Source organism: Cydia strobilella, chromosome 13 (genome assembly GCF_947568885.1).
Source record: "Cydia strobilella chromosome 13, ilCydStro3.1, whole genome shotgun sequence".
NCBI lineage: Eukaryota > Metazoa > Arthropoda > Insecta > Lepidoptera > Tortricidae > Cydia > Cydia strobilella.
Window position 1 is genome coordinate 1306493 of NC_086053.1, and position 26609 is coordinate 1333101.

General features: G+C 40.2%; 3 protein-coding genes across 3 annotated transcripts in view; 1 reads left to right on the forward strand and 2 right to left on the reverse strand.

Annotated features, from left to right (window-relative positions):
• The first annotated feature begins 15 nt into the window (after positions 1–15).
• LOC134746483 (pericentrin-like) lies at positions 16–26079 on the forward strand. Its single transcript, XM_063680886.1, has 11 exons — positions 16–156; positions 550–673; positions 1662–1835; positions 2624–2808; positions 3933–4065; positions 5215–5394; positions 15756–15919; positions 16738–16854; positions 17841–17974; positions 19706–19769; positions 21860–26079. The coding sequence occupies exons 1-11, from the start codon at positions 56–58 to the stop codon at positions 21954–21956; spliced, it is 1473 nt and encodes a 490-aa protein (XP_063536956.1). The 5' UTR covers positions 16–55; the 3' UTR covers positions 21957–26079.
• Positions 9682–14828, reverse strand: LOC134746507 (uncharacterized). The gene is made up of 5 exons (XM_063680918.1): positions 14698–14828; positions 13291–13396; positions 12805–12931; positions 11968–12088; positions 9682–9952 (listed from the first exon to the last, which is right to left on the reverse strand). The coding sequence occupies exons 1-5, from the start codon at positions 14742–14744 to the stop codon at positions 9724–9726; spliced, it is 630 nt and encodes a 209-aa protein (XP_063536988.1). The 5' UTR covers positions 14745–14828; the 3' UTR covers positions 9682–9723.
• The window catches only part of LOC134746879 (trichohyalin-like), a 34917-nt gene continuing 34343 nt past the window's right edge, over positions 26036–26609 (reverse strand). The window contains exon 15 of the mRNA XM_063681454.1: positions 26036–26171. Within this exon, the coding sequence (XP_063537524.1) occupies positions 26094–26171 (78 nt within the window). The 3' untranslated portion in view covers positions 26036–26093. The remainder of the gene's footprint in view (positions 26172–26609) is intronic.

Here is a 26609-nt window from a genome sequence, read left to right on the forward strand (position 1 = left end):
TGAGACCACTTCTTTTAGATCATCAAGCTCCCTTCACTCGACATCCTCAGACCGCATGAACCGTCTCAAGTCTGAGAACGATAAGCTGGTCATGCAAGTCAATAATCTGGAAGCGAGGCTGAAGGATAAGGACGCTCTCATCACGGAACTCAACAGGTGAGACCACTTCTATTAGATCATCAAGCTCCCTTCACTCGACACGTTTATGTGATTAACGAATAAAATGGCGGCTCTCGCTGTATATAAGTCAATTTCCTGCTTCGAGTTTAACAGATGACGTAATACGTATGCGGTAACTCAGTTTACCAAAAGACGTTTGACAATTCAGTTCAGTTCAGTTCTATATGTTCAGTTACCACAGAACATATTATCGCCGTACAACGCCATTTTGTTGACCGAGTTTTTCTTGAATTTTGCACATTTTATACATAATAATTAATGAGTTTCAGAACTAGCGTTTTTTTATAAATAAAACTTTCTTTCTAGCTTCTTCCCTCAGTATTTGCTTGCCAAAAATGTCTGATTTCTGAATAAAACGCATTGTTTCAGAATACGTGACAAGCTAGTCCAGGACTGGCAGGCGGCCAAACTACGTCTGCAGGCAGAGAAGGACAACTGCGGACGGTTACAGTTGTTACTGCTCACACATAAGGAAAGCGCGGAGACTTTGCAGGTTTGTCCACACTTTCATTCTCTCTCTCCGCCTTATCCTCATTTGGGGTCAGCTCTCCTAGTCCTTCGCCAGGACGCTCTGTCCCGGGTTGTCTCAGATGTGACATTTGCATCTTTCATGTCCTTGTTTATGGTAGCTATCCATTTTTGGAGGGGTCTTCCACTCTTCCTCTTCAAGTCTTGTCCACGCTTTGATTGCTGTACAGATATGATGGTTGCTATTGTATTGCCTATCTTGTCATGCGTAGCTCACACACTTACATACTTGTTACCCAGTGACGATTTAAATGTTAGGCCCGCTAGCAATATCTCGGGGCAGTAAATGGCGTAACTTTTTTTGAGGGTGGGTATATCGCGTTATCAAAGCTTTTAACCGTATCTCGAGAAATTATACCATAACTTCAGCTCTAACGCATATAACTGATTAAAAATGTAAGATGATTCCATTTTCTCTCAAATTAAAAAATGCAATATATTTTGGGCAGGATTAAAACTAACATTTCCAATCAATAAAACTCGAATATAGCATGTAATCCTTCTACATTTTCGTTCAGGATTCATCCGTTTAGATTTGACCTAATGTGTACCTAAAAACTCAAAAATGACGTATGCACATTAATTAATTATTAATTGTGCTAGCCAAGCAGCTAAACCAGCTAAAATTTTAATCAAATACTGCAATACAATACAGTACAACATCACCATTCAGATGTTATTTTACATTGTTTTTCGTCAAAGATCAGATATGTTACATTACAATGTCATGATTAATAATCACCATGATTAATTATTAATTTATAACATTATTCTATGATTATTAACTTGAACAAATAAATCTATCGTACATTTAAGTCTAATCTTGAATCATTTAGAAATATGACGTGTAAAGATTGTATTCTTTTTACCAATAAATAATCTGAATGTGAATCTCTTTTAGTTTCTTTTAGTCTATTGTCAGTAAAACGTATTTTTTTAATCTTTATTTTCAGAACCAAGATTCAAACATGATCCAGATCCTAAAGAAGCGTCTAGAAAGCGCGATGCAATCCGAGCTGGAGCTGCAACAGCGTGAGATGCAGCACAAAGCACGCCTCGCTACGCTCGAACGCCAACTCATGCCCTCGGGGCAGGATGAGCCTAATGCTAAACTGCTTCAGGCAGAGGTAACATAATTTAGTTGTATCTCAAAATGGCAACATTTTAATTACAATTTTCATAGAAGTACGTGACACGACAAGACTTTTTGAAGCCAAAAAAGCAGAATCACGTTCTGAAGAAGAGATCTGTCTTGACATCAAACTAATTTTACAGTTTAATTCATGCATTTTTAGTCACTCGCGCGACATTTCACACGAGAGATATGTCTCGATTTCTCCCTCTTTATTAGTTAGAAATATTAAGCGGGGCGTACCTGTATATCGTGCGAAATGTAATAGTATTTTATACAATCGTGATATAATAGAGAGCTTTTCAGTCGAGCATCGTGTTTAGCAACGAAGCTTGCTGAGTTGCTTAAGTAAGGTACGAGATTGAAAAGCTTAATTATATCACTATTGTATACAATACTTTTTCTACGAGACAAAAAAATAACACTTTCAACTAGTAGAATCATATAGGTACACCAAACCAAAAGTATACAGCTAAGATACGCGAGCTGCCGCAGCCCGCGATACCTTCATACTCGTGCGCGCCCCGGCCGCCTGCCCGGCGCCCCCGGCGGGTTGGTCAACGACACCTCCTCGTAACTCATGAGGCCCTGGTACCTGCTCAAGCTAAATTCAATTTTAAAACAGTTTTTTTCTCAATTTTGGCCACCGTAGCCTATGGAGACTAACAAGCAACGCTAAGCGGTTTTCGTAGGGTATGGATGTTGCTATATGAAGGGTGTCACATGCGCGTTTCTGACATATGAAGCAATTGTTTCCACAAAATAAAATATTTTTTTTTGCAGCAGGAGAATTCAGAAAGGCTCCTTGGCGAGATCTCCCTCCTCAAGTCCAAACTAGAAGTGGAGCGCGTCCGCGCGGGCGACGCGCTCGTCGCGCGCGACCACAGCCGCGCGCGACACCAGAAGGAGATAGACGCCAAGACAGAACAGTGCCATGCGTTAAGAACAGAACTGGCCGAGCTCAGAAGGTAAATCTTAAGGCTGGCGTCCACTAGACTCGCCGAGGCGAATCGAATCGAATCGCAATAATTCACCTTCTATACATTTACTATGAATGGTAAATTCGATTCGATGCGCCGCGGCTCTTCATCAATAGACGCAGTTTCATAGTAAATGTATAGAAGGCGAATTATTGCGATCCGCCTCGGCGACTGGTTGGCAACTGTCAGAGGTTTGCTAACAATGTAGGTAGTACCTATTTTTTATGTAAAACGTGAGATGTTTAAAAAATCCATAGGAGTCTAATCAAAAACTAAGTAATTAATTCCAACTCATGCTATACGTTTCTAATAGGTTTCCCTGTGATCTATAGGTAAAGAGCTATTATGTATTTATTTTTTTTGAAAATTTCGACCCAGTACTTTCGGAGATAAAGGGGGGGAATGGTCATTTTTGACTATTTTCTTAAATAACTTCTAAACTGTTCATTTTAAAATTACAAAAAAATATATTCGAGTTTCTCATAATGAGCTCTTTCATTTGATATGTAACACGATATAGTTTTAAAAACTTTTTTTTTTTTTCTCATTTACTCCCCAAAAGTGGCCCCCATATTTAAAATTAATTTGTTTACAGTTCATGTCCGTCTTTGGGTCACAAACTTACGTATGTGTAGCATATTTCAACTTAATTAGTCCAGTAGTTTCGGAGAAAATAGATTATAAGGATTGACCCCAGTCAAAGTACTTTACAGAGGGTCAAATCTAACAAGTCGTTGACACTCGTTTGTCCCTATCTGACATTTTGACATTTAAGGTTTGCTAGGTTTTATTAATAAGGGGGCATGGTTTGATATACATCATCATCTTCCTCGCGTTGTCCCGGCATTTTGCCACGGCTCATGGGAGCCTGGGGTCCGCTTGGCGACTAATCCCAAGAATTGGCGTTGGCACTAGTTTTTACGAAAGCGACTGCCATCTGACCTTCCAACCCAGAGGGGAAAAACTAGGCCTTGTTGGGATTAGTTCGGTTTCCTCACGATGTTTTCCTTCACCGAAAAGCGACTGGTAAATATCAAATGATATTTCGTACATAAGTTCCGAAAAAATCATTGGTACGAGCCGTGATTTGATATTTTGATTTTTATTAACAGACTTAAGCATGACGCTGGCGTGGAATTACTCCGAGCTAAGGAGCTGCTGAACATCCAGAGCGGCGCCATCGCAGAGCTGGAACAGAAACTGGCGACGCAAGCGCAGAGGCAGAGACCTCTCAATGATGCCTTGGTAACGCAGCATTTACTTTGCTATTTATCAACGTTTCACCAAAGATAGATATAACTCCGTAATAGATGGATACAGTCTAAGGAAAAAACGTGCCTCGAAAATCAAGAAAATTTGATTCTCGTTCAGAGGGCGCTACTAGTTTTGGCCTACAGTCGTATAGATGGCGTTGACGGTTTCGTTTGTTATTTAACAATTTTAACGCATATCAGTGAAAGAACATGGGTCAAAATCATCAAAATAATTAATGCAAATAAAAAAAATCATTTATCTATATTTAAATACATTTTATCGTATTTTTACAAATCTTCAATTTTAGTTTTAAAGTGTGTCGACAGATGGCAGTGAATTTACTGGGGTTACAAAATTTACTATGACAGTACCGCTCTAGTATAAGTTACTCTATGGTTTCACTAAGAATAGGCGGACCTTATGTCTTTGTAATATTTATTTAGTCGTATGGCATATTACAATTCATGGTCGCTTTACAAATTTACAAATTAATAGTTACGTTCTTCACCCAATGGGCTCGTGTACTTCCTTTTTGGGCACTCGGCTTTGTAATATAATAACTAGTAAATAAATTTGACGAACTGTCAGTTATCAATGTGGACCATACTCTCTAGCTAATATTTGTCATGCAAATAAATAATTGGGGTCCCTTTGTTTGACATAATCATTGAAAGTCATAATGTAATGATTGTCATATTATCATTAGTCATAATTCTGAAACCGTTACCTTTTCAGGATTTTCTTTGGGTTATCCTATAGATAGGTTAGAAATCCTATAGATAGGTTTGAGAAAAACCAAATTATGACTAATGATAATATGACATTTACATTATGACTTTCAATAATTATGTCAAACAATAGAAACCCTAAATAATTAAATACGTTAGACTTATAGTGACCGGGATATAGACCGTGATTACCTTTTGTATTATTTATGAGCTCCCGATATTTCGACGCAGTTACATGCATCATGTTCACGGGTGACTGAAGATAGCGGGTGGGTGTCAAAGTTGTGTAGACAGCGCTCGATCTACCCTCATTCTTGCGCGTAAGGTAATCACGGTCTATATCCCGGTCAATATAAGTCTAATGAAACTAACCGTGAATCATTCAAAACTCTAATTAAATACGTTGTTTCAGACGGAAATCGAATCCCACAAAACGGAGTTGGCTCGCGAAATAACCAATCTTCGAGTGTTAGTGACGAGTCCGGAGTTGTCCGCACTGCGCGACGCGAGACAAGAATTATCGTCGCGCGTGCACGCGCTGCAGGACGAGCTGCGGGCGACCAACAAGGGCACTGAAGAAAAAGATCAAGCTGTAAGTACAATCCCGTTGCATCTTGTAGGAGCACTCACATAATTGAAGGCATGTTTACAAAAACAACATAACTAACATTTTTTTGCGGATTTGAGTTTTTGGTATCATAGCATTCGTCTGAGCAGGATCTACACGTAAGAGCAAAATATAGTGTCCAAAAATGACCCCAATGTGAGGATTAAAATAAATCCACTAGTTAAGTAAGATAAATATGTACCTCTGATAGAATACAAAACATAATTTCTATAGAAAATTGTTTTATTTTCTTACAAAAAGAACATAACTAACAAAATTTTACAAAAACGGCATAAGTGACGAACTTATTTTTCAATATTTTTCCAAAAATACTGGTCTTTGAAATGTGTAATCGTATATTTCGGAACTATTGGCCACTTACTAAAATCACCTATACAATGTTTATGTCCAATAACTAATATATAAGAAGACATTTAGTTTTTTTCGTTTCCTGTAAATTCATGTCTAGTGTACTTATGTTGTTTTTGTAAACATGCCTTCAATTATATTATGTATAGACAAGCTGTCGAGAACAAATTGTGTCCGCGAGATGTCCGCCATTTTTTGCGTTTGACGTCTGTCATTAAGCTAAAGAATAAGCGCAGCTAGCCAGTAGCAATAAAGTGCATGCACTTCATTGAGGTGCGGAAACATTTTCTTCGAGAGGCCGCCGCTAGTGTATACATTACCTCAATGTGTAGGAGGGCGTTTTCGAAAATAAATATTGAAAACCTGATTCTTTCAAATCTGGACATTCCGGGGCTCAATCTACTCCGAATCTACAGGATTCTCTATCCTGCCATTAAAAAAAGATGTCCCAAAATTACCTCACGTTTTAATGTGAAAAAATTTCACTTGTATGTGTGTGACGTAGTGGAATGTACAATTTTCATAATTTTTTTTGGATTTTTTTTTTATCATCAGGACAATATGCTAGTGATTCTGAGTTGAAAAAAAACCCAAACCTGTGAGACCCGGATCTGTGAGAATCGGGTTTTCGATATTTATTTTAGAAAACACTGATTTATTCACGATTTTTACTCATTATTATTTACAACGGCGGGACTTAATCACGTAAAATAAGTTATAAAATTACCTCCGACGTTTCGAGGACGGCGTTGTCCCCGTGGTCTCGGAGAAGACTGGCTAAAGTTGACATCAAAATCTTCTAGCCGCGCGAGTTTTTCGAATTTAAAACTTATTTTACACAATTAAGTCCCGTCGTTGTGAATAATATTTTAGAAAAGGCCCAGGAACGTATAAAGCAATAATAGAGAGTACTCTCTCCAGGCGGGTGTTGTGCCTGGGGACCGCAGTCCAAAGATAATTGATCAATTGTATTTATAGTAACTGACGTTCAGAACTCCGTAAGCGCGATGTTGGAAATACTAACGCCATCTGTGTCACGACGTTGATAGTGACAGAGGAGACGTAACACATATACTATCTACGACGAAACAAGAGTGAATAGGCTGTTACTGAACCGGTGAGCTCCATCTTAGGCCCTGTCTTCACTTTCCATCAGGTGTGACTAGGGCCAATCGCCGATCAGTTTATAAAAAAAAAAAAACAAACGAACAAACATCGTACATGTATTTTGGATAACTGAACTAGATGGGTGTTGGTGGATGTGTGTAAATTTCGTTATCTAACATCTGTCACTCTTGCATATTCGAGCGATAAAGAGGCAGATAGCGAAATTTCGGATTCGTGTTTCCAGGTAGGTCCTCTGTAAACAAACCGCCTTGATGCATCAATGTCATATTTTATTATCTCTGAAAACTTGTCAAAAACCTGCTAAATAATAATAATAATAATAATAATAATAATAAATTTATTTGGCAGGCAAGAAACCCAATTTTTACAATTTACAAAAAAAAAAAAAAACAAAAAATACAGTGCAAAATACTAAAACTTACAACCTAAAACAATGAAATAAAATAAAGCATGTATCAGTTACTCTATGGATGGTATAGAAAGGATGCCAATCTCTTATGGCAGAATTGTTGCAAAAGTAAGTTCAGCTTTAAATAATAGTTCCTAATCTCTCCGGTGGCGCTAGTTAGGCTCTGGGACATGAGTATAACATGAACCAACAAATAACCCGACCAAATTACGTAGGTTGTTTTTGGTAGTATTTTGGTGTATGATGGCGCCGCCTAATTACTGTTTTTTGATGGACACTTTTCATACATAGAGATTTGGCGCCTTTATATAGTCTCCATGAGTTACTCTGATTTACTAAAAAGGCTTGTGCTGCACCCTGGTGGCAGAACATTGCAGTAATATTACCTATTGTAGGACCATCTATTTCTTTCGTATAGAGAGCTGAAGACGTAGGCGTGAGTTGGATGGTACGCTTGGGGATACGAGTAGCTTGCTGGTGTCTGCAGCAAACCGTTACGTAACTATACGTTGGAATGTTGAAAAGTTTGTTTTGTAGGTTAGAGGACTACTTTTTAGGTATCATAATGTTTTTAGGTGTCTGGTATAAATGTATTATCAACTTTTTAAGTTTTAAGAATGTCTGTTAGAACTTTCAGTCTAGTATGCTGATTTAAACTAACATGATTTTCACTCATAATTTTAAAACTAACACGCGACTTAATCGCGTACAAACTTACGTTTATTTATGGCCTGACGTTTCGAACGTGACGTTACGTTCGTGTTTACAGGCAGGTCAGTCTGCCTGTGACCACAAACGTCGCGATTAAGTCCCGTGTTCGTTTTAAAATTTCCAGTCTAGTGTCAGTAAATTTGCTAGCCAAAAAATGTCGTTTTTTTTCGCGTCCGTAGGACTCAAGGGGATAAAGGATGTTTGTTTCTGGATTACGTCTCCGATAGTAAACGCTGAAAGACCCTAATAATTTAGTTGATTTTATTTTAGGGTGATTTTATTATTTTAGTAAATCCGTCGGCAAAATGGAAACGCTTAGATTACGTTTAAAAATGAATGATTGGTTTATCGTTCCAAAAATGAACTTTAACAATAAAATAAATGTTGATTGCCGAAGTTGGTTCCTGTTATGTTTAGTTACTAATTATAGTTTAATATTCAAATAAATAATTCCTTTATTTACTTTCCATTGTTTGTTTTCAATATGTTATAAATAGTTATGATCTACAACAATATTAGACTACACTAGTAACTCGAAATGTCAGGCGCATTTTACACTATTTTAATAACAAAACTTCCGTGAGACACAGTCACATTAAATATATTAATAACGGGTCACTCACGTATTTTAAGTCGAAAAACGCTCGACATGTTTCACTCCTCCGGATGACACTCCTCGGTAAGGAGTGAAACATGTCGAGCGTTTTTCGACTTAAAATACGTGAGTGACCCCTTATTATTTACAACGACGGGACTTAATAGCGTAAAATAAGTTTTAAATTTACCTCCGACGTTTCGAGGACGGCGTTGTCCCCGTGGTCTCGGAGAAGACTGGCTAAAGTTGACATCAACATGTTCTAGGCGCGCGAGTTTTTCGAACTACCCGCACTTGGTCTTGTTTACACGTGAGTGATCCGTTATTAATATATTTAATAAATTTACACTATCTCAGGAAAAATCATTAGTATGTTCACTCTCAACATGTTCTTATACTCTCATACAGATGTAGTGCATAATTTGTTTGTGATGTGAAACGCACGAACGTGTTATGCTATTTCAGTCAGTGTCAGTCCAGGAAGTGCTGAGGTTGACTGAATAGCATGATAAATACGAACGTTTCCGAGAAAATACGATGGAAAACAATTATACACTACATCTGTACCCCACGGATCCCTGCATGGGAATTTAAATCTGTTGTTTTATAAAGTCAAGGTCACTTTTCAATTATCAAATCTGACAGGCCGCATACGAGGGGATACTCCTATCATAAAGGCTGGCAACGCACTTGCAACCCCTATGGTTTTGCAGGGGTTCATGGGCGACGTTAACTCATGACCAGGGGCGTAGCTAGAGGATATGGCGCCCGGGGCAGTCACCAAATTTGCGCCCCCTGACGACTGACAAAAGTTTCCCTGCTGCTGCCTTTTGCCCATTTTGGCGCCCCCCCTTGGATGGCGCCCGGGGCGCTTGCCCCCTCTGCCCCCCCCCCCCCCCCCCCTAGTTACGCCACTGAACTCATCAGGCGAATCGTCTGCTTGTTTGCCTCCTATATCATACAAAAATAGAGTAAATAACTAATTACCTACTTATTATTAATATATTTGCTTTGCATTAACGCTAATGCGAATAAGACTCTCTAAGTGAAACCAAAAAAACTTTTATAGCCTTTATTTCGTCTCAATAAGAGCTATTTCAAGCTAAACATCGCTCTCATCGTAATCCGTGACCTTGGTCTCCACCGAACCGTCCTTCTCGTCCGTCAGCGGCTCCACGGACCACACGGCGACCGCGTGCAACACGTAGAGGCTGCAGTATAAAGCGTAGAGCGCCGCGGTGAGCGCAGCGAGCGCGGCCGGGCACAGGCGGTTGGTGGCGCTCGAGTGCCACTGGTGCTCCGTGCATGAGCGGAGGTGCTCGCATAGGTTTCTGGAAATATCATAAAAAGTTAACTTTTCTGGTCTCAAGGTATCAAATTAAGACGTAAACGCGCGTCGCAAGGCATCTGCTTGCGGAAGTCTGCGGTCCTGATGATTATGTTTAGAGATGCACTGGATATTCGGTTACTATCCAGTGTCCTACCTATGCGGCCCTTATTTTAATATCCGGCCGGATGCCGGATAGTGACTTACTATCCGGCCGGATACCGGATAGTAACATTGCTTGATTTCGGAGTAAACAAATTGGATTTAAGAAACAGTCACGGTCATAATCGTACTCGTTTATTATTTTAAAACAATTTAAAGTATTTAAACATTCCACTCACTTGCACGAGCACTCATTTCGAACCTAGAAATGAGTCCGCGCGAAACACGATGCGCACAATCGACACAAACCCTACGGGTTTAACGATACTTTGTAAATTAGTTAGATATTGTTGTTGTAATTACTTAAATAAATAAATAAATAATGAAAAACCGAAATGTAGGTATAGTGCCGCCGATAATCAGGCCGAACATCCGGTATCCGGTCAAACAACTATCCGTTGCATCTCTAATTATGTTACTCCTATGCTGCACCGTTTCACTTTTATGACGCAAAAGAAGAATAGGTACATTGTTGCACGAATGATGACTCTAAAATAGAACAGAATACTCTACTGTAACATCAAAAAAAATAGAGGCGGACAACAAGCGGTCTTATCGCGAAAAAGCAATCAACAACATATAGTTAAAAGACAATTCACAGAACATTGCTGGATCTACCAAATAATTAAAATGGCAACAGTTTAAGCTAGGATTACGTTAGTAAAGTAATAAATATACCTAAGGCGAGGCAACACGCGAGGCAGCTGACGAGGCAATGCAGCGCGTGTGTTACCACCAGCACTATCACCAACACCGTCAGCAGGTACGGCGGCCAACGGAAGGTTCCTAGGGCCGCTGCAAACCTAATCGAAGCTAGGTGTGTGCTAGTAAAGTAATGAATATACCTGAGGCGAGGCAACACACGCTCGAGGCAGCTGACGAGGCAATGCAGTGCGTGTTAGCACCAGCACTATCACCCACACCGTCAGCAGGTACGGAGGCCAGCGAAAGGTTCTCAGGGCCGCTGCAAACCTATAGAAGCTAGGTGTGTGCTAGTAAAGTAATGAATATACCTGAGGCGAGGCAACACACGCTCGAGGCAGCTGACGAGGCAATGCAGCGCGTGTGTTAGCACCAGCACTATCACCCACACCGTCAGCAGGTACGGCGGCCAACGGAAGGTTCCTAGGGCCGCTGCAAACCTAATCGAAGCTAGGTGTGTGCTAGTAATGAATATACCTGAGGCGAGGCAACACACGCTCGAGGCAGCTGACGAGGCAATGCAGTGCGTGTTAGCACCAGCACTATCACCCTCACCGTCAGCAGGTACGGCGGCCAACGGAAGGTTCCTAGGGCCGCTGCAAACCTAATCGAAGCTAGGTGTGTGCTAGTAAAGTAATGAATATACCTGAGGCGAGGCAACACACGCTCGAGGCAGCTGACGAGGCAATGCAGTGCGTGTTAGCACGAGCACTATCACCCACACCGTCAGCAGGTACGGAGGCCAGCGAAAGGTTCTCAGGGCCGCTGCAAACCTATAGAAGCTAGGTGTGTGCTAGTAAAGTAATGAATATACCTGAGGCGAGGCAACACACGCTCGAGGCAGCTGACGAGGCAATGCAGCGCGTGTGTTAGCACCAGCACTATCACCCTCACCGTCAGCAGGTACGGAGGCCAACGGAAGGTTCGCAGGGCCGCTGCAAACCTATAGAAGCTAGGTGTGTGCTAGTAAAGTAATGAATATACCTGAGGCGAGGCAACACACGCTCGAGGCAGCTGACGAGGCAATGCAGCGCGTGTGTTAGCACCAGCACTATCACCCACACCGTCAGCAGGTACGGAGGCCAACGGAAGGTTCGCAGGGCCGCTGCAAACCTAATCGAAGCTAGGTGTGTGCTAGTAAAGTAATGAATATACCTGAGGCGAGGCAACACACGCCCGAGGCAGCTGACGAGGCAATGCAGCGCGTGTGTTAGCACCAGCACTATCACCCACACCGTCAGCAGGTACGGCGGCCAGCGAAAGGTTCCCAGGGCCGCTGCAAAATAAACATTGTTTTACTATTGCGTATGCAACTTCTAAATTCACCCATAACAGAAAAAGTAAGGGCAAATCGCCTAGCATGGTACGGGCATGTGATGCGGAGGGATGAGTCATGTGACGAGAAAGGTATTAAGAATGAATGTGGAGGGAGGTACGTGGAGAGGTAAACCGAGGAAAAGGTGGATGGACTGTGTGAAAGATGATATGAAACTAGCGCAAGTGAATGATGAGATGACGGGTGACAGAGAGGTATGGAAGAAAAAGACATGCTGCGCCGACCCCAAGTGAATGGGACAAGGGCAAGCGAGTGATGTATGCAACTTCTAAATCAAACTACTTAGACAAAACAGAGAGATGTTGTCTTGACCAGGCGATTGTACTTATGTCCACTGTGATTAGACTACATTTCTTAGTCGTGCGTGGCGTGGCGTGCCGTGTACATAGGTAACATAAACATGTTCGAATCTATCTAGGAATTGTGACAACCTCTCTCGTCTATATCGCGAGCAAATTAGAAAAACTACGCTTTTTCACTGGACGTGCCTATTTGCCGCGACCGGAGTTTTTTTGAGCATTGCGGCAAAGCCACCAAGCCAAGCGAGGCTAGTTCAGTTGACTTAAGACCAGCTCATCCAGTCTCCTAGCACTTACTCAGCAAGGCATATAGCTACTGAAGTGAGATGAGGAAGATGTATTATTTAAATAGTATACCTGTCACGAGAGCGCCGCTGTGGCCCTGCGGGTCGAGCAGTCTATCGCGAGAAACGCGGCGCGTTACGTCCAGAGCGTGCCCGGACTTGCGCCCCCGGCGAGGCGAGGTCCGCAGGGAGCGAGCGGACTGCAAATACAAACATAAAAGTTTTACTAAAGCCGTGAACTGCCTAATTTAGAAGAGTCAAATATTTTACAGTGCAAAACATATCAATGCCTCATCTGGCTCACATTTTGTTCGAAAAGGAAAAGACTTACCCGAGGCCCACGGAACGCACGCGTGCAAGCTCAACGCTGGCGCCGGCCGCCATACATCGGTCAAAACAAAATGCTGTCAGCATCTTTTTGCGTTTGCTAGTAAATGCATTTGCAACTAACAGAGACGCTAATATTTTATCACTGTCAAAGTCTTTACGTAAATATCATGATGAAGAAGGGCCATCTGACTCGAGATTTACGTACAAAGTAGAACAGAAAACGGGTTACCGTAGAAGAGAGCTTGGCGAACGAGAGCGGGATGGGTTGCTCCTTCTCATCAGTCTCCTTGGCGTTCAGCTCCGTCTTGGTGAACGAGGGGTGGTCCCCGCACATACTGCGAAACAAAAATATTATCAACATCAACAATCCATTGAGACATATCTAAGATCGATTAGTTCTATCATAGAGTAACTTATACTAGAGCGGTACTGTCATAGTAAATTTTGTAACCCCAGTAAATTCACTGCCATCTGTCGACACACTTTAAAACTAAAAATAAATATTTATAAAAATACGATAAAATGTATTTAAATATGGATAAATGATTTTTTTATTTGCATTAATTATTTTTATATGATTTTAACCCATGTTCTTTCACTGGTAACTGGTATGCGTTAAAATTATAAATAACAAACGAAACAGTCAACGCCCTCTATACGAGTGTAGGCCAAAACTAGTGGCGCCATCTGATCGAGAATCAAATTTTCGTGATTTTCGAGGCACGTTTTTTCCTTAGACTGTATCCATCTATTACGGAGTTATATCTATCTTTGGTTCTATGTTCTGTAATCCAGTTATTATCCAACTATTCCAAGTGAAACTAAAGCCTGAATAGGACGACAAAACTACGAGTTTTTCTAATTATATTCATATTTGAGACGATAAACCCACATCCGCAACTTGCAAACAATAGAGCAAAGTAGCTTGTATTCTGTCATAACGTGAGCTGCGTTTAACGTAATTGGGGACAAAACATAGAATTACCCGCGGTTCCGTCTTGCAGCTATTAATTCTTAACGGCCTTTTTTGCTTAACTTCAGCCGAAGACGAAAAACGTATTTCACCGAGTCCCAACTACCCTTGTGCCAAAACGTTTGAAACCTTTTTAGCTGTTTTGAGCTGATGGAAACAAATATACAATATTATGTTTCCAATCTTTATCATTTTGGGAATGAATAGCATGTGTTCTAGTCAGGCGCCTTTGAATGAATGAATGTTTTCTTTATTCAGGCAATAGACACATTACATAATTTTAATTTTAAAATGCAAATTGCAAATTTTTGACTTTGAGAACCAATAATTTTGCCGATCCAAAAGCTACAATGAATATTGTTGCTCCGCGGATTTGTTGGTATAAATCTGCCATCGACTGCGTAGAACTCGTTAAAAATTCTACCCCATTGTAGTGACAAGGATGTGCGCTTAGGGATTGAATTTAAAAGAAATCTTTCTTACTGCACTTCTCCAACATGTGTTTTAAATTTCAAAGTCCTGCCGGCAATAGTAGGCTGTGTGTTTTTATCAATATCTATATAACTTGACCATTTTATATACTTCGAAGGTGTGTTAAATATAACCACCAACGTAAGAATTTTCCGCGAGATATTGAACATTGAATTTTTGTGTGATACTTACACCATATTGGGGAGCTTGGGTGACTCGGTTATAGGATCCATCTCCATTCCTGCTATTCCTTCATCTTTACAGTTTTATGCACTTTGCAAATAAAATATAAATAAATAAAAATGTATAAAAACAGTCACACCAGTGACCGTGACATATAAATAAACGTTTGTCAAAACGACATTCTATTTTTAATTTTTCAAACGAAAATTTTAATCCAGACGTTCTTGCGAATAGGTTGATTTAATTTAGTGTCATTATCTAATGGACGAAAGTGAAAGCTCATGAATACAGGTCGTTCTTTATTAACTGTTCTTAAAATGTGTCTTGGTAACATGAAATAAATGTATTGAATTGGATTAACTGATTTCTTTTAATACTTTTGTTTAGTAGCTAATTGACCTGTACCTAGGACAATTTGGTACGACGTTGGAATAAGATAAATATATAGTTTTCAATCGTCAAAAGCCTTTTTATTGTTCCTAATTTTCTAGTCATATTCTTGTAACGCCTACATACCATGTGCCTTTAGTTCTCCTTGAGACAGACTTGATACAGCAGAAGACACAATGTTCATTAGATTCGGACCAAGCTGGCTTTGCACAGATTTTGCAGTGACAAAGTGTGGAAGCGTTACCATCATCACATCATTAACTTAAGAGTTATTCTCTTGTCGGTGGAGTATCTTCCAGCTTTCCCTATCCTGCGCCAGCTCTTTGACTTTATGATACGACACGACCCCTACTTTTTTTCACTTGATCTAAAAAGCTGCGTCTGGGTTTTCCTCTACCCCGCTTGCTTGGTATGAGCGTTACCATCAATGTCAAATTCCTATGAAAATGTATTTGCACTTCCACACTGTTACGTCAAGCCCGTCAAGATTGGTGCAGAGTTAGCTTAGACGGTTCTTTTTTTATGCCTTCTTCTTCTTCCTCGGTTCCTCATGGCTGAGTGTCGCGTCGCGACCACATGAGGTCGTTATTTTGTGCACCAAGGTTCTCCATTCTGCACGATTTTCCTTATTTTTTATGGCCTTGGTTATTAAACATAACCAACCTATTTGTCACCAGATCCGCTACCTCCACAACCGCTGCCTGAAGCTGGAAAGCTGCCGCAAGGCCCTCGTATGGCAAAAGCGATATCTACAGCGAGTTGTGGCCGGATACAACGAACTGGAACGTAGCCTACGGTTAACGCGCACACCTGAGCGGAGCACCGGCAAAAAGAGATTCAAGTAAGTGTTACTTACTGCTGTGGCGCGACGACCCGAAGTGGATCTTGGCCTCCGACACCAAAGACAGACGGACACAACACAGAACAGAACAGAAGTAAGTGTTAGGAGGAGTTAAAGTCTCGAGATCAAAAAGATGCAGCTGTTTTAAGTTGCAGGATTGAATCGAGTTGTAGTAGGTGGCGATCACGATAGATCAGGGATGGTCGCAGTGATACCTACATATTAGGCTTTGGAGCCATAGCCCCTAACATGAAGAGGAAGCGTTGTTTATATCTAGCCTAGGTGTTTGTTGTTGTTGTCCAGGTCAAGTTGTTGTCCAGGTCCAGGTGACGTTCTCCAAGCATGTAACAAGCACCTAACGGACCTAGACGAGGCGAGATAAACCGTAAAATTCTACCGGGAAATAATGGGACGGCCAATAAAAGCTAACTGTTAATAGGGCTCTTCCAGATTCCTTTGGAATATAGATTAGATACGAGAGACAAAGGCATATTAGAAATTGAAACGCAATGTTTATTATTAAAATTAAGATAATGAATAAATAAATATGAATAGTCCTAATCTTTGCATTACATTTACAGTCCGAAGGTTTTTTAAAGCACAAACCTTCCTCATAGTTTTAATTCACAATGTTTAAATTATGAGGGTTTTCGGAAAATTGTAGATTCCCATTTCGGAGCAATTTAGGAAAAAAAATGCTAGTCGTTTTCGCAAAAATAAATAAAAAACTACTACCCGCCTTGCAAATTTTAAGTACCATCGTTGGCAATGCCAGATTGGCAGTGTTTCCATTCCCTTTAATGACTGGTTGTTTTCAGATGCGTGGCTACGTGCGTGATCGTGGTGCTGCGAATGAGTTTCCTGGTGCGGCGGCGCGCGCAGCTCCGCGCGTTGTCTGCCACCGCTATCCTGCGCCCGCGCACCGATAATACTCCGTGAGTATTATTGTTGCTATCCGATCTCCAAAGGGGAAACTAGGCCTTATTGTAGTATGTGTGTTTGTGTTTAATAGTCTCCATATTTAGCTACACTACACTACCTGTTGACGTTTGTATGAGTTCTACATTTCCTGCTACCCAAAGGTTGTCTGGAAGAGATCGCTTTTTAGCGATAAGACCGCCTGTTGTTACCTGGTTCTATTTTTTCTTTAAATATTTCTTTGTAGTTTTACATGTATGTAAAATGTATAATTTTGGTGCAATAAAAAATATTTACTTACTTACTTATTTATTGGGACTGTGAACTTGTTGATACAAGCACAGAATAAATAATATTCTTACAGAAGATTCACTCTCTAACAAAATGCGTCTATTACGACAGATATGACCGCTAGGTGGCGCATGCGCGAACCGTAGCGTAGCGGTGCGCGGCAATTATTATGGCTAGACCTCAGAACTGGGGGCGGCCGCATGTACTTGTAGCGGGGCGACGAAATCGCGGAGCGAGTCACGCCTGGTACAAGTGTGGTTCTAACTTGCAAATTCCCATTTATAAACTGAACTATTAGGTGTTTATCATTATCAGATTATCACAGTATGGGGTTCTTCAAAAAAGGAGTGTACAGGTTTTTAAAGGGTCGGCAACGCGCGTGTAATATCTCCGGTGTTGCAGGCGTCCATAGGCTACGGTAACTGCTTACCAGCAGGCGGGCCGTATGCTTGATTGCCGACGTGGTATAAAAAATAATAATAATCACACAAGTGTTTATGTGGCGCTTGTGTGGTAACCGTTCGGCTGCAAGTGAATGGACATTTTATTCATATGTGATAAAACATCTCTCACAACTCATCTCAAACAACTTTGATAGTTATATAATATACTCGGATTCGTTAACTATTTGATTACGTGATCTGAGACATTAGTTACTTTACTGCCTACTTACTAGGTATGTACTCGTAATATAGTATTAATGTTAATGCAGGTCGTCCGCGAGGTCCACGGACGGCGCGCCGGCCTCGCGGCCCCGGCCCGGCCCCCGGCCCCGCGCGCGCGACACGCTGGCGCGGAGGGTCCTCGACCACGACCGGACGCTGCAGTCGCCCGCTACACCGCAGCGTAAGTTTAACTATTTTAGTGACATGGGCAGGGCCGGATCTAGGGTAGAGCGGCCGCTCTGGGCGCCGGATGGCAAGGGGGCGCCAAAAAAGCAAATGAAAAAAAAAAAAAAAATAAGGCGAGTGTGACGCGGGCCCAAAATACGGTTCGTTTTGCTTTTGGGTAAAAAGCTTCAGCGAAGGGCGACAAAACCCGATTTCGCTCTACAACTCGTTTTCTTAATCTTATTCTTAAGTGAACAATTCTTATTCTTATTCTTAAGTGAAATTAGAAAAGGAGTTCCGCTTGTAATATTAGTTGTAGTTTATTATGGTCTCCGGTTAACGGCGTATGCTGCGCACAGCGTCACGTTCACATCACATTATATGGCGGAACTACAACATTTCCATATAACATGACGCTGCACATACGGCGTCAACTGGAGACCAAATCTTTATATATCCTTTAGTTTTAAAAATATTTTCTTTGTCTAAAACACCCAGGTTGAAGCACAGAATAAATAATAGTACTACCGTACAGAAAGGAAACTTCCTACATCTTATGTTGCGAAAATACCATTTAGTTGAGGTTATACCGTGCTTGCAGTTGCAGGCAGTTTTAGTTTTGCCAGTAGCCGCTGGCGCTAGCAGCTGCAAGCTGGTTTTTGACAGATGGTATGGTCGCATTCATAATTATTAATTGTCTATGGATTTGTTTGTTTGTTTCTTGAATGTTTTTCTTTTTTTTTCTCGTATACTTGTTTTTTTATTTTTGTTTGTGCTCTTCGTGTATTTCTTTTTGGTTTGGTTAATATGTTTGTATATAATTAGGTATTCTTTGTAATGTTTTAATATGTATCTTTGTGTGTTATCTGTCGTGGCATCACCGAATGGGCCCTACGGAAGACCAGCGCTGGCTTTATAGCTACCATTATGCTGAGTTGGGTCCATTTCGTGATGCACACGATGATCTCTTCTTTTCTTGCTGTTGTTGTCTGTACATGTTCGTACTTGTGTTGTGATCGTCACGAATAAATGTCTTTTATCTTTATCTTTATCTACAAAATTGAAGTTTGACAGCGGTTTAGGGTCGAATCATGCTGTCCCTTTCTAATATACGGCACTATCCCTTTCGGCTATTTAGGGTTGTCAAAATTCAAGTCAATATCTGTGGTTGTGCACGCAAAGGGACGTCAAATTGTGCCAATACTAATAATTACTCGGAACAACGCTGAGCCGAGCCGAAGCGAGGAGATTCGCACCCCTAGTTGAAGTCTGTCTGGTGACAAACTATGGGGGTTTCGACTAAAAGGATTTAACTATTTATGAGTGATGGCATAGAGTAACTTATACTAGAGCGGTAGTGTCATAGTAAATTTTGTAACCCCAGTAAATTCACTGCCATCTGTCGACACACTTTAAAACTAAAAATGAAGATTTATAAAAATACGATAAAATGTATTTAAATATGGATAAATGATTTTTTTTATTTGTATTAATTATTTTTATGATTTTGACCCATGTTCTGTCACTGATATGCGTTAAAATTGTTAAATAACAAAAACGAAACCGTCAACGCCATCTATACGACAGTTGGCCAAAACTAGTAGCGCCCTCTGAACGAGAATCAAATTTTCTTGATTTTCGAGGCACGTTTTTTTCTTAGACTGTATCCATCTATTACGGAGTTATATCTATCTTTGGTGATGGTAAATAAAAACGACGGAAGCTTATAATTTTTGTTCTGTTCCAGTGGGTGACTTCATCCGTCGGTCCTACAGCTCCAACTCACAACATGACGACTCCTTCGAGCTAAGGTGAGCTATCTGTACTCCGGTTTTTTTTTTAATCATATTTTTTATTGCAGAGGCGTATTTAAATATTTGGCGCCCCGGGCCATTAGGCCTCTGCCGCCCCTCATGACCCATGAAGTAAACACGAAAACATATTTTTTTCGCAGTGCCTTTCTGCAGAGCTTGATATCGAACCTATAGCCAATTGTGAGCGAGGCCGACGGCCGAGCTCTGCATAAGGCCGGAGGCCCGGAGCGTCTGATTGTGGTGTGCTGCCCTGTGAGGCATAAGGCCGAACTGCAGAAGAACAGAGCTTAAAGCATTGGTCATGTCTAAGGGAGGCTGAAGGCTACGAATATGATTAAAGTTTTCTGCGGGCCCAAGAGACTTAAAGGGCTTTAGTGGAGCTGAGCTTCCCGCGCATCGTCTTCCGCGCAAAGCCAAAGGTCGAGGTGGGAAAAATCTATGTTTGGGATTGGAAAAATGACCACGTTAAAGTGACACCAAAAGGCCGAGCTCCACATAAAGAGGTTCAATGCAAGGTCGAAGACCGAGCTGGAGGAGGGGAGAGCTTGGAATTGGCTTGGAGCTTGGAACCAATGTGATCTCGGCTCTCCTGCTACCTGCTACTCGACCTTTGGCGTTCGCTCAAATTAAAGCAATGGCGCGACTTGCTGGAAATGCTGGAATGCTTCGGGTCGCCTGGAAGGTGCGACTTTTAAGCTTTTCAGGGCTCGCAACCTAAAAAAAACTAACTAACTAATTATGCCGGACTAAAAAGTCCGCCATAATTTTTATTGGCCGGCTTCTATAGTCGTCGCTCACGGCGTTTATGCCGACGTCAAGCATGCAGCATTAAAAAGCATTAACGGAAGCGCGCGGCCTTAGGGCGATGTGAAGAGCGACGTCACAGGGCGACATCATGAGAACTCAGCTGAGTTTCTTGCTGCAGTCTTCTCGGCTAGGCTAGGTTGTAGTGAACCAGCGATAAAACTCCCATTAGCTCGATTCCCTACACCCTCAGATCAGGTTGAGACCGCTCAACCGATTTGCGCTGGAGCGAAAACTCTTTAGGAGTATTCCAGCGTAGCAAAACCGTCTCGTGTAATGCTGAAGGGTCCTGGATTTTCCCCAGGCTACCATCCCCCACACAGTCCTATCGCTCTAATTGGCCTCGTGCAATAGTGCCCAAGTCAGGTTCGAAAAAAAGGCGACATCATGAGAACTCGACGACAATCCGACGTGGGTATATAGGTAGAACGTAGAAGGGAAAGGGGCACAAACGCGCTGTAAAAATTGTAATGTGACTACTGGCAATAGACAACGAATAGTTGCTTATTTTAAATTAAATTATGTCCAGTCAGTAACACCACAAAAAAAAACAAATTATTCGGGCGCCACCGGCGCACCCGAAACTGAAAGCCAGCGGCGGCCTGCGCCGCCCCCCGCAGCCTGCCGCCCCGGGCCATGGCCCCCTTGGCCCTAGGGTAAATACGCCCCTGTTTTATTGCATTAATTGTATTTATGCACGTACATGTATTCTATATGTGACGTTTTCAACCAAAAGGTACCACATTGTCGCTTGTCGATAAGGTCGATTTCAAATTAATGCTATATGGAAATAGCGCCTTATTGACAACCGACAATAAGTACCAGTTTGATTGAAAATGGCACATATCTTTATTTTTTTGACTCCCGACGCAAAAAGAGGGGTGGTTTAAGTTTGACACCAATGTCTGTCTGTCTATCTGTTGCATCGTAGGTATTTAACGGAAAGACCGATTTCGATGCAATTTTTTTACGTGAAAACTAGTTTTCTTGCGGTGGTTCTGTACTATGTTTGATAGAAATCCGCAACTCGACTGGACAACTCCTTTGCGCATCCCGTGACCGCATCTTTAAGACAAAGTTTGGTTTTGCGAGCCACATTAGGGCATTTCATAATCCGGACCAGAATTGTTAATGGGGTCGCCATTGCCGGATGCGGCAAGGAAGAAGATGATGATGATGATAGAAATCCATAGAAAAATATCAGCTCTTATTCAAAATGATGTATTTTTGGCATTATAGGAGGAGTAGTGTAGGAGGTTCTTTAAATTTTATTTCTATTTTAGTACTCCCCTTGGCGGCACCTCGGCCTACCGGGACAAGCTGGGCCTCGTGAGCCGCCGCCTCCACCACGCCGTGGACGCCTCCCGAGACGTGCCTTGATGACGCCGAGCGTCACGTCACATCGCCAAGACGTGACGTCACAACACCGAGCGTCACAACACACGGCGAACAGTCCAGCGAACGTACTGGAGTTTACGCTAATTCTGTGCGAACTTAGCGTGGCCGCGCCATAACTTGGCGGGCAGACTTGGCTCAAACGAAATCTAGCATTGGTCGCGAATATTTCAAAAAAAGAGTCACGTGACCAGTTGTGTCGGGGCAGGTTCGTTCGCATCGTGAAATTATCTAAACAGCCAAAATATATTATCTAGCCAGTTAGCAAAATGTCTTTTGAAGTTAGTTTCACTTTTAATTTAGACTTGATTAACCAAATATTTTGGTTTATATTTTGTAAACTGGCTATTGTTTTAGATAAGTTCATGAATGGTAGAAGTAATTTATTTTCATATTTTATGATGTATGACTGGTGCGGAATCTTATATGCTGACATATTGTACTTATCACGAATTGACTCCTATCTTGCCTATTGATACGAAAGTTGTTTCTGCTATTCCTACTTTATTTTCGGTCGTGTAGATAAAGTGCGATTTTATAACTTTCAAGAAAATAGCGCACTCCCATCTTAAAAGCCGGTAGCGCTATTGCAACCTTTAGTGTTCATGGCCGACAGTATTGTGTACCACCTGCTTATTTAAATTGCCTCTTACATAAAAAACAATCTTTATCTGATTATTGCTGGGCCTTATATTTGATGTGAATGATATGTCGGCATTTGAAGGTTCTAATGTTGCATTTTATTTATAAATGAATCCCAATGCATTTCCATATGATTGGCCAGAAATAGACGTAAGTATTAGAATAGTGCCAAATTGAATTAGTTTTATTTGTGTTACTTAATTTATGTTTAAATTAGATAAGCGTTGGAAATCGTTCCATGTTTCGGTTGTTGCCACTCCGCCTATTTGTTTTTTTTTTGTATGTATGTATGAGAGTGGATTGTATGTAATATTTAATATCGGAAACCTTGTCGTCCTACCTTGCCTTAGTACAGTTAGATTTGAAATTATCAAAGCGTTCAAAAATGACGATAAAATAATGTCATTATAAATTTCGCTATGATATTTTGTGTCTATAACTATGGACTTTAGAATAATTCTTTACATACACTATTTTTGATTCAAATTTTAAACAATTGTAGATGACATATTATATTAATGACATTTCTTACATAATTTAATGTGCTAAGATTTAATTAAAACACAATATAGACTGGTATTTAAGCATTGCACGTCGTTGCAAAAACAGCCTTGCTCGATGCACTTAAAGTTCATTATTTACTGACATACCAGTCTTGAAGTCCAGTTTACAGGAATACATTTGGTCATTGACCTCTTGTATCTCTATCATCACAAATATACTCGTCTCTCTCACACACATAAGGCATATCTATTCAGAGTTAGCTTGTGTTCTTTATAAACTTTCTTTAGAATTAGAATTATTTTTAGTATCAAAACACTTAAGTAGAATTAGATAGCAATGACCAAATTTCTTCCTGTATTCATTTGGAGGATATAACCAAATGGAGACGCTTTGTCTGTAATTTTCTGACAATTTTTGCGGGGGAGGGGCGCGTCAAATGTATACGTAACCACAATAAATAATAGTAGTTGGTACAGAAGGTTCACTCTCTAACAAAACGCGTCTATCACGACAGATATGACCGCTAGGTGGCGCTGAGCAGGCCGTTCCGTAGCGGTGCGCGGCAACCACTATGGCTAGACACCAAAATTGGTGTGGGTCGCATGTACTTATAGCGACGCGACGAATTCGCGGAGTGAGCCACGCCTGACGTGACGTAAAAATAGCCGTGTCAGATAAACGTTAGTCCATACAATGTGTATGACCATTGGTCATAGTTTCGACAGAGGAAAACGTCGGTTAATGGCTACTCCGTTTGGTTATAGGTGTATTCGTTAAAATAGCAATTGCATTATAATTTTTAGATTTCGGACACACGAAAGTACAAGTTAGTATAAGTTAGCGACTGACTCGACCGAACGATCTAGAGCTCTATTACGAACGACATAGTGGCGTTATTTGCAGGTCCGAGTGAATTGTTATTAACGAACATATTTTATGACTAACTGATTGATAGAATACCTTAACTCACGTGAATAAGGTTTAGTTTTTGTTAGTTTATCGCGTCAATGGAACGAGTTAAAAGCTACAATCTTTTAACCGGATTTTCATAAACGATAATTGACTTTATATGTGCCATTTTCAACCAAAAGGGTACTTATTGTCGCTTATCAATAAGGCGCCATTTCCATATAGCGACAATGTGGTACCTTTTGGTTGAAAACGTCACATATTTTCAGTTTTGTAGTACAGTCAGCATCAAAAACAGCGAAAAAAGCGAAAGAAAATATTTTCAGTACTTCATGTATTTCTATTGCCGACTGTGCTTCCAGTATTATCTATAAAACTATGTATTTAAGTTATTTTTCCAATTAAGATAAGATAAGATAGTTATCTTATTATCTTATCTTTCTTATTATTTTTCCAATTGTATGAATTATCAATGACCTTTTGTGCAGGTATATTTGAAATGAACTATGATATCTAGATAATAGTTGTTCGCTAATAATAATTTATTTTTTTAACTATAGACAATATTTTGTAAGCCAAAGCCAACGAAAGTATTACGAAAGCTGTGTACCTAGAAATTTAACTTAAGGCAAATTCCACTACATTTGTTAAACCTTTCTAGAAAATCTAGTGAATACTGATCAATTTAAATTAATATTTAAACATAAAAATAATGCTCAAGACTTTCTAGAAAATGGTTGCTGTTTGTATATGTACGGTCAGCAGTAAAAGTCACGCGTCTTGTAAAAAAATTGGTTCACGTTTATAATTGTCAATAAGACACATTTGCAAGTCGAATAAAATGCTCTCTAAAAGTGTACTTTTGTTGTTGACTGTACGCATGTTAAACTGTCAGTGTGCATTTGCCTTTATCTTTCCGATGGCACAAACCTGTTACAGTATTGGCGTATTTGAGGGACCAAAAGTTCACGTTGCATTCAGAAGACCTTATCATAAAGAGATAATGTCCATTTTGTAGTGGCAAAAGTATCATGGATCAATTTAATACCAGAAATTATAATCATGTTAATAATTCTGTTTTAACCCTTGAATGCATAGTGATGTATGTATGTACACAACAAAAAACATATAATTTTATGCATAATTAGGTAAAATCTATTTGGTCCTGTATAATTATTATGATCGTAAATTAATACGCTTTCCGTCGTTTTATTGAAATTTGCGCAGTATTTATGTTTAAAAAAAATTACATTTCTTTTAACACGAAATGGCGGAAAATTGGGAAAATTTTATGATTTTTAGTATGTAATTTAGGCGGTTTTTTGGGGTTTGTAATTATTTATATTTAAAATCTTTATTATAGGTATATTACAAATAGTATAAATTTCTAATGGTAGTAAGATTTTTTATATCTTTTACCAATAATTGTATAAATTTACATAAATTATTATTTACCCTATGTAAATTCTAATACTGGTTAAGCAGTGAAAATCGATGTTTTAATTTATATTTTTATTTTTCCTAGAATCAGTAAACAAGTATGTAAGACATATATTAATTTCCGGCAAAAAGAAAAAATCATGCATTTAAGGGTTAAAATGGTTTGTTAAATTAAAAACCTTATTCCAACAAGATAAAGTTCAAATTTCAATGCGAACTCGAAATCCCTCGATAATTGACGCAGCGTAAAGAAACTACACTCAATATGACCAAAGATTTATTTTAGTAAGCTATTTTAATTTAGTCTTGTAATCGACACGCAACGAACAAAGTGGGTACTTCGGTAGCACGGTGACCGCACTTATTACATTGACAACAATTTTTACTAACATACCAATAAAAGTAAAGTTTAGTTCAACCAATTTACGCAGAATAAAATACCAACTATGCCTTAATTAAATGCATTGTAATAAGGTTTTAAGCACTGGTATTACCGAACCGAATACCGAAAAACCCTACTAATATTACTAACAGGACCACCAAGTGTCTAGTCACAGCAGCAGTGCCATAGCTCTCTAGACATGACAGAACTATAATAAATTAATATTTTGTATATGTTTGTTTTATTTATTTCTTCAACGGGCAAGTGCAGCTCGGCGTGAGGCAGGGGACCACGGAGATCGGTGGTAGCTTGAACAGGTCAATCTGAAAACGATTGTAATTGGTAATATTACGCGAAACTCTGCGTAGGGGGCGCCATGGCCCCCAGGCCCCAGGTTGCCAGGGCAATGTATATACTTTGTGTAATTTGTGTTAATAAATAAAAATAAAAAAATACCACAATTTGAGGGTCTATCGCGAAACAAGATGAAAATCGAAATTTCGTTATCTAACATCTCTGTCACGCATATTCGAGCGATAAAGAGGCAGATAGCGAAATTTCGGATTCGCGTTTTCCGGTAGGTCCTCTGTAAACAAACCGCCTTGATGCATCAATGTCATATATTATTATCTCTGAAAACTTGTCAAAAACCTGTTAAAGGTACAGTATGTATAAGTTACTCTATGGTTTACTAAAAAGGCTAGTGCTGCACTCTGGTGGCAAAACATTGCAGTAATATCCCCTATTGAAAGAAAGAAAGA